Source organism: Seriola aureovittata, chromosome 3 (assembly GCF_021018895.1).
Source record: "Seriola aureovittata isolate HTS-2021-v1 ecotype China chromosome 3, ASM2101889v1, whole genome shotgun sequence".
In the NCBI taxonomy this organism is placed as follows: domain Eukaryota; kingdom Metazoa; phylum Chordata; class Actinopteri; order Carangiformes; family Carangidae; genus Seriola; species Seriola aureovittata.
In genome coordinates this window covers 292,357-300,770 of record NC_079366.1, presented here as the reverse complement: position 1 = coordinate 300,770, position 8,414 = coordinate 292,357, and the positions used below count along the sequence as shown (strand labels likewise).

The 8,414-nt window shown below is 41.2% G+C and overlaps 1 protein-coding gene across 1 annotated transcript; it reads left to right on the top strand.

The window, feature by feature from the left end:
* Positions 1-308: 308 nt before the first annotated feature.
* On the top strand, positions 309-8,184 carry ddt (D-dopachrome tautomerase). The gene is made up of 3 exons (XM_056371730.1): positions 309-496; positions 6,416-6,591; positions 7,765-8,184. Exons 1-3 carry the CDS (start codon positions 389-391, stop codon positions 7,835-7,837), a joined length of 357 nt encoding a protein of 118 aa, XP_056227705.1. The 5' UTR covers positions 309-388; the 3' UTR covers positions 7,838-8,184.
* Positions 8,185-8,414: the final 230 nt, after the last annotated feature.

The window sequence follows — 8,414 nt, the reverse complement described above, 5'->3', positions numbered from 1 at the left end:
ATCCGGGTGTGCTTTCACAATAAAACCATCAGCTGGAGGAAAACGGTTGCATCACACAAAATAAATGTTGTTTTTAACCTTCAGGTCCTGAGAAAAAAGTGCATTTATTTTTAAGTAAAGGTCGGTGTGTTTTAGGGGAGATTACATTCACACAATGAGACTCTGACACTTAAATACACTTAAAGACTTTAGCATAAATGAAACCATCATCGCAAATAGAAACACCTTTCACTACAAAACAGCAGAACATACAATCAGCGTAACCTTGACTGAACGATGCCAGCGCAGTAGGAGTATTTTGAAAGTGTAAACCGGAAAGAGTCTGTTCCGTCGCTGGTCTCTCGTCCTCGTCTTCCTACAGAGCTGTGAGCAGATATCCTTCGCTGAGATGCCTTTTATCGTCCTGCAGAGTAACATTCCGCCGAGCTCCTTCTCGGAGGACTTCGTGAAGAAGCTGTGCAGCAGCACCGCGGCCACTCTGGGGAAACCGGAGGAAGTGAGTCACAATATCCACCTCTGTCCATGTCACCGTGGACCTGTCCCTCCGGGTGCTAGGTTACTGTAGTCCTGCCCTGCGGCTGTGCACGTGAATATGCGCACACTGAGTCTCGGTGTTAGAAGGTTTACAATGAAGTGTAACTTTTACACAACTTTTATTCAACTGCTGCTGCAGTTTGTTGTAGGCGGGACCAACAGGTCACCTGTGTGACACTGGTCTGTCATAGTCCTATTGGACTTAATGCTTCTGACCTACATTATGTTGCAGCACCAACGTTAACACCATGAAGTGACCACACAAGCTGCAGCTGAGGTCAGAAGCAGAAACGCCCCCTCACGGTATGCACCCTTCTCATTGGCCACTGGGGTAGGGCATTACGTGACATGGGCGTGGCTTGAGTTGCTGTTCTATTAGAGGCAGTTGAGTAAGGAGAAGGTGCACTTTTAATCACTTCCTGACATTGTGGGGGAGTCAAAGAATGGATGCAAATGGTTTAGTCATAGAGGAATTCATAGAAGATAAGGGCTTAGTATGTATGAATGATGGAAAGGGCAATAGATATAATGGTACACAAAACACAGAAAGTGTAGTAGATCTGACATTGATTTCAAATGAAATGACAGGTATAACAACCCTGGGAGGTGTTTAGTAAGTCATCAGTGGGCAGTGATAATTATCCTATAAGAATTATAAAAAAGTGGGAATAGAAGTACAGCAAGAAGAGGAACTGATAATACCAAGAAGGGAAATGGAGAAAAAAAATTGGGACACCTTTCAAGCAATAAATAAAAGTATGTGTGGGCATTTACTATATATATCAGATGTTGATGGATTCAATAAAAAGTTGGTTGGGATCATAATACATTCACCAGATGAAACTATACCAAAGGGTGTTAGGGAGCAACCAGAGCATCATTGTTCAATATATACTAGGCCCTTATGAGAGCGACATTAGTTTATGGGTGTGTAGCTTATATGTCTGCAGCAGGGAGTCATCTTAATAAGCTGGATGTGGAACTAGCTCAAGGGCTAAGAATATGTAGTGGAACATCTAAAACACATCCAGTAGCTGCCATGCAAGTGGAACAACCGTCAAGAATAGAGTGAAGCTTATGCTGGCATACTGGGTTAATTTACAGGGTCATAGTAGCTCACACCCTACAAAAGCAATCCTGTAGGACTGTTGGGAGCGCAATGAAACTCATTTCAGAAGTTTTGGGCAGGTAGGAAATAGTAAAGCTGAAAATGTAGGTTTAACCAACAGTACAGTCCAACAGTCCCCTCTTCAGCCATTCCTCCATGGTTATATGTGACACCATCAGTCAATTTAAACATACAGCAGTAATTTAAGAGGAAATCCAAACAGGCATGTGCTGGGAGTTAAGCACAAAATTACATTGAACAGCACTATGGTGATAAATTATTGGTATACACTGATGGACACAAAGGAGCTGCAGTTTTCATTCCACAGTGCAAGGTTGCAATATAGGAAAGAACCACAGATCATTTATTAGTATATGCAGTTGAACTTGTTGCTATTCTGATAGTATTGAAATGGTTAGAGCAAAACAACAGAACAAATATATTAATTGCATCGGATAGTTGGGCAGCACTCACAAGCATTAAATCTGTGAAATCAAGTACACAAAATATTTTATTTCATATTCATCATTTAATACACAGTATGCACAATAAGGGTTTGACGGTTTGCTTTATTTGGGTTCCTGCCCATGTAGGAGTAGAAGGAAACAAGGATGCTGACATGCTGGCCAAACAATCACTTAGATTGCAAACAGTAAACATTAAAATCCTGTTACGTAAAGCAGAAGGCAAACAATCATAAAGAGTCAAATGCAAAAAATATGACAAGAATACTGGGACATAAATGACACAGGAGTACATTTATACAGCATCCATAATCATGTGGGTTTGGGAAGGAGGATGGGCAGGAACCGAAAGGAAGTTATTACTCGTCTCAGGATAGGACCTACTGGACTAAATCACTACACAAAATAGGTGAACATCCAACAGGAAGATGTGCACATTGTGGACATTCAGAATCAGTTCAGCATGTGCTGTTACAACGTAGAGGATATGAGGAAGAAATTAAAGGCTAAGTTAACATTCAATGAGAGGAACCTACTTAGAAAAACATCAGGGATTTAATTCAGGGATTCAATTTAATTCATCTAATCACATATATCAAAAACACAGGGTTGATAAACAGAATTTAGTTCCTTTTTGTTTGTTTTTTTTTGTTTTTATTATTTTCCTGCCAATCTAATGCTCCACACTCCAGTGCGGTAGGTGGCGGTAATGCACCTGAAAGCTGGTTTCGAACTGCCAATCAAATCAAAAGAAGAAAAAAAAAGAAGAACAATCAATTCCCATAACTTTAGGAGACCAACAGCAAGTCTGAGTCTGTTCACTCCAATGGGAGATGTGAACGTGACCACAGATTATGACAGATTCTTTCGTTTAGTTACCAAAATGAATATTGGATCCATCCTCTGAACATTCTGACACCAAAATGGCATCTTTAGATGGACAGATAAGGAGAATATTAACTTTTTTCATAACTATTTCTGTCTCAGCAACACACTCTTGTGAGATCTCGCAGCACAGATCTCTTCTCTCTGTCGTCTCTGGTCTGATTTCTCTGCTGCAATAGAGATGTGGACATTGCTTTCTAACTGCAGAAGTTTAGAGGGACTTATATGTATAACCATAAATTAAAAGTTTAAACTGAAATAATTTGTATTTCTTTGCTTAATAACACTATTACTGTTATTATCAATGAACAGTTTTTGGAGGGAAAACAGAGTATTATTAGACAAAGAAACAAGTTTTATTTCAGTTTTAACTTAAAATTCATGGCCGCATGTATAAGTCTTTCTAAACCTTCTAAATAACTTTGTTGTGAGATCTCAGTGTTTGTTGCTGAGACAGGTCTGAATAAAGTTCATTTTAATGTCACAATGTTCTGAAGATCTAAGGCTCGTGAGAAATGGATAAAATATTTAACCCTTGTGTACCCTCTGGACACCTTTGTGGCAAAAATGTACACGCACAAAAAAGCTGCTATTAAATTATCATACATCAATATTTTTTTCTGCTTTTTTTCATAAATCTCTTAAACAACTTAAAACTTGCTCAAAACTACCAAATATTCAATCATTTTCAGGATTTTAACCCTTTAAAGGCCAGTGTAATTATTTGAATTATTTCATTATTTATTACAAAAAAAAAAACAATACTCCCTCTGGACACCTTCATGGCCAAAAATGCCTCATTGACTTCCATTAAAACCACATTTTTTAATCTCACTTCCATTACAGTATAAAACCATGCATTCTGTAATGTCTGCATTTCATTTTGAAGAGAAGTAGTGATATTTGACATTTTTACTGTATTCCACCAGATTCAACCATTTTCCCATTGAAAGCCTCTGCATGAAATTCTTGTATTTTTGCCAGTTATATTATGGAGCCGTGTGACTACCAGGGGGCCCCAAGAGTGATTTGTGTGTGTGTGTGTGTGTGTGTTTAGTTTAGTTAATTTCCAGCAGCAGACCAGCAGGTCCTGCAGCATGTGACCTGGTGCTCTCTACAATTGCACACTTGGTGCAGGTGGTGGAAGACCTCTTTTTTAGGCCTGTGCACAACCAGCACACACCTCACCTTCTGGTCCAGCAGCCAGGTGCATATACACATTAACAGTTGTTTTTGTTTTTGAGTACAGCAAGTGCAGGAGGCCATGTTTTTACTCAAGCACCTCTTTACAGACACATGAAACACATCCCTCAAAAGATGCCATTTTTTCACCCCTGAAATGATCAGTGCGTACTTACAGATTCACACACACTTTCTCACACGCGCACACACATACACACACACACACACACACACACACACACACAAAAAAAAAACTCTTGGGGCCCCCTGGCAAAAATACAAGAATTTAATGAATCAGCCTTCAATTGGAAAATGGTTGAATCTGGTGGAATACAGTAAAAATGTCAAATAACACTACTTCTCTTCAAAATGAAATGCAGACATTACAGAATGCATGGTTTTATACTGTAATGGCAGTGAGATTAAAAAATGTGGTTTTAATGGAAGTCAATGAGGCATTTTTGACCACGAAGGTATCCACTACATAAAAAATACTAATGCAATCCAATCAATTTTTTTTTTAAGTATATTTTTTGGGGCTTTTTATGCCTTTAATGGACAGTATAGTGGAGAGTGACAGGAAACGGGGAGGCAGAGAGAGGGGTAATGACATGCAGCGAAAGGCCGTCAGATGCGGGATTCGAACCGGGGCCGACTGCAGCGAGGACTGTAGCCTCTATACATGGGGCGCCTGCTTAGACCACTACGCTGCACGACGCCCCTCCAATCAACTTTGTTGCTAATCTTTGACATATCCAAGACTCTAATCACCACCAATGCTTCATCCCCCTACTATAAATAATTAAACTGGCATTTAAAGGGTTAAAATACTGAAAATGATTGAATGCTTGGTAGTTTTGGGCAATTTTGAAGTTGTTAAAGTGATTTGTGAAAAAAAAAGCAGAAAAAAATATTGATGTATGATGATTTAATAGCAGTTTTTGTACGTGTACATTTTTGCCATGAAGGTGTCCAGAGGGTGCAAAACGCATCAATAGAGTATAAAAGACATGTAAGAGTAAAAGTTTTACTAAAAAGAAAAGTTCTTGCAAAAAATTGAAAAAAATGTACAAAAATGCCCGAGGAGGGCGCAAGGGTTAATTCAGTGACTATGAGGAGACTCATTCATAATCTGTGATCAGGTGAACAGACTCAGACCTGCTGCTGATCTCCTTTTCTCTTCTTCCCTGGTCCTACCTGGTCTTCTTTGGTCTTTCCTGTTCTTCTCTGGTCCTCTGTGGTCTTCTTTGGTCTTCTCTAGTCTTCTCTGGTCTTCCCTGGTCCTCTCTGGTCTTACCTGGTCTTCTGGTCCCCTCTGGTCTACTCTGGTCTTTCCTGGTCTTCCCTGGTCTTCTCCAGTCTTATCTGGTCTTCCCTGGTCCTCTTTGGTCTTCCCTGGTCTTCTCTGGTCTTTCCTGGTCTTCTCTGATCTTCCCTGGTCTTCTCTGTTCTTTCTTGGTGCTCTTTGGTGTTCCCTGGTCTTCTCTGTCCTTTCTTGGTGCTCTGTGGTCTTCTCTATTCTTTTCTAGTCTTCCCTGGTCCCCTCTGGTCTTACCTGGTCTTCTCTGGTCTTTCCTGGTCTTTTCCAGTCTTATCCGGTCTTCCCTGGTCCTCTTTGGTCTTCCCTGGTCTTCTCTGGTTTTTCCTGGTCCTCCCTGGTCTTCTCTGGTCTTCTGGTCTTCCTTGGTCTCTGAGGTGTGTTTGGGTCATGATCCTGCATCAGTACGAATCCTGCAAACCAAAGGGCAGAGTCTGTCTCTGAAGAATTTGACTTGTGAAACTTTGACTTAGTTCTGATTTGATTTTTCCACAATCACAATTCTGCTGAGTGATTAACGATCTGCTGGAAACAGGTGAATGAGTTGATCAGATCCACCTGAGAGTTACCTGAACACCTGTTGAGAGATACAAGAGATACAACTCATGGAAATCTGAGCTTTTGTACTAAGCAGCTAAAATTTTCTGAACGTTGATCACTAACCTAGAATCAGTGCAGATGCTTCAATATTTCATTTTTATCACTTCCTGTGTTTTTAATGTGGTCTCAGGCTCTTAGAGCCTGTGTGTAGAAAAGAGGTTTCCAGTGTCCTTTCAGTGCAACGGTCAGAATGACCGGGGGAATTTAATTATGCTCAATGAGCTCACTTACCATTGACAATATCCTGCACATAAACCAAATAAACACATATCTGACCCCCCACTGCAACCCCCACGCCCCACTTTCATGGTGTTTGTCTTCCAGAGGATGAACGTGGTGGTGACCCCCGGGCTGCCGATGCTGATGGCGGGCTCCTGCTCTCCCTGCGTGATGCTGTCGGTGTCTGCCATTGGTGTGACTGACACTGCTGAGAAGAACAAAGAGCACAGCGCCAAGATCTTTGAGTTTCTGACCAGAGAACTGGGTCTGACTGAAGACAGGTGAGCTCTTGCTGCACACATACTGTACATCAATGTACTGCCGCAGCACAGGCACAGTCTGCACAGCTGCTGGATAACAAGCCTGCTCTTAATCTACTGGACGCTCAGCAAGTGCTCACATCATAATGTACACACACACCTTTTGACCAACAGCCCCCCCCTGCTGGTCACGGTGATTTGTCTTGGCCAGAGTGAAAGCTGTCAGTGGAGAGTAGATGGTCCTTCGGAGGACATCAGTAGAGTAGGCGGTCCTTCACAATGCAAAAAGAATGTGGTCCAAACCACCTCTGAATGTGGTCTGAGTGATTGGATTTCAAATGTGCCCTCAATGTGTCTTGGGTGCGTCCACACCTGTCCAATGGTGATCGGATCACCTGAGAGAGATGTTAATACCAGATGTGAACGGGGTCACTGTAACAGAGCTTCAGAAGTCTCTGCAGAGATGATTCATTCTGAGAGATCTGTGTGTGTCATTGTTACTCTGTACAAGACACAAAAGCCGCATTTCCACCGCAGGAACTTTCCCTAGGAACCTTTTGAGGAACTATGCGCGTTTCGACCACAGGAACCAGGGTCTAAATTTAGTTCGGGGTAATTGATAAAGTCAATCCCCAGATTTCTATCCGATAGAATGGTTGAAATGTAACATGTAGACTTAAAGACAATGTCTTTCATGTGACCATACTGGCAACATTATTCACACAAGGTGTAACACACACTACATGACATCCAGAATGTCCATACTATTACTATTATAGTCAAAGAACTGCTGTGTTATCCACATTTATGATCAGTTAACCACTTGTTATGATTCATTTCAGGTTTTGAAGGATCTAATATGAAATCCACACTTGTATTATTCCTGTCTGTCATTATTGGTGCCATTAGGTTTATATGTTGTTTCATATAATATTTTATGGTCATGGTGAAGGACAGATGTGTGAGTAATAGGTACTTTTACGAAAAGCGGCTAAAACAGTGTCTGCAGTTTTCACTGGAACTATTTTCTACTCAAGATATAGTCTCGCAGAAACCCCCCCACCCATACCCACCCCTAACCTCACTGGAAAGGGGCTCCCCCTCATCACAAATCCCAGCTACACCCCTGTGAAGGATCTTCATCTGTATTGTGTTGTGGTCTTAGAATGACTGACTGTTTGTTCTGATTGACAGGATTGTGATTCAGTTCCATGCGCTGCAGCCTCTCCAGGTCGGGAAGAAGGGGACCGTGATGAGCTTCTTGTGAAGGATGTCATCTCGTGATGCAGCTCAGTCTCAGAAAACCTCTTATTTCACCTCACTATTAATCACACACTGATAACTTCCGTTGTGGATGATTCAAAGACTCTTCCTATTATCAATCCTGAAATCACTTGTATCACAGACTGTTGAAGACCGGACCTGATACACATAGAAAAAAACTATCTGACTATGATTTGAATGTGATTTCTTCACTTTTATTTCCTTGTCAGTTTTTTCCTCAGAACATGGACTTTAACGTGTCAAGTGACCTAAACCTCATCTGTACAGAGGGCTGAAACTGAAGAGCTATTTTCATATATTTTCAGTAAACATGGCGAGGATTTGAACTGGGCTCTGTCTCTGTGTGTGATTGTTGGAACTCAGTTAGATTTCTAACAGACGCAAAGTGAAGCTCCTTTTCCACTGGTGTAAAAACTAGCTAAAGCTACATATCTGTTACCAGTTAGCATGACGGCTAGCAACTCACTGTTTATACCTAATCATGTCGGTGTAAAACAGTGCGAGTTTAACTTCACTGTCATTAGTAACAGAGGAAGGCCTGACACTCTTCACTCAGTGGG

Bases quoted from the DNA above. Each gene is read 5' to 3' on its own strand.
- ddt (XM_056371730.1), top strand. From the start codon at position 389: ATGCCTTTTATCGTCCTGCAGAGTAACATTCCGCCGAGCTCCTTCTCG. The intron at 497-6,415 runs GTGAGTCACAAT...TTTGTCTTCCAG, and splicing joins CTCTGGGGAAACCGGAGGAA to AGGATGAACGTGGTGGTGAC. The intron at 6,592-7,764 runs GTGAGCTCTTGC...TCTGATTGACAG, and splicing joins CTGGGTCTGACTGAAGACAG to GATTGTGATTCAGTTCCATG.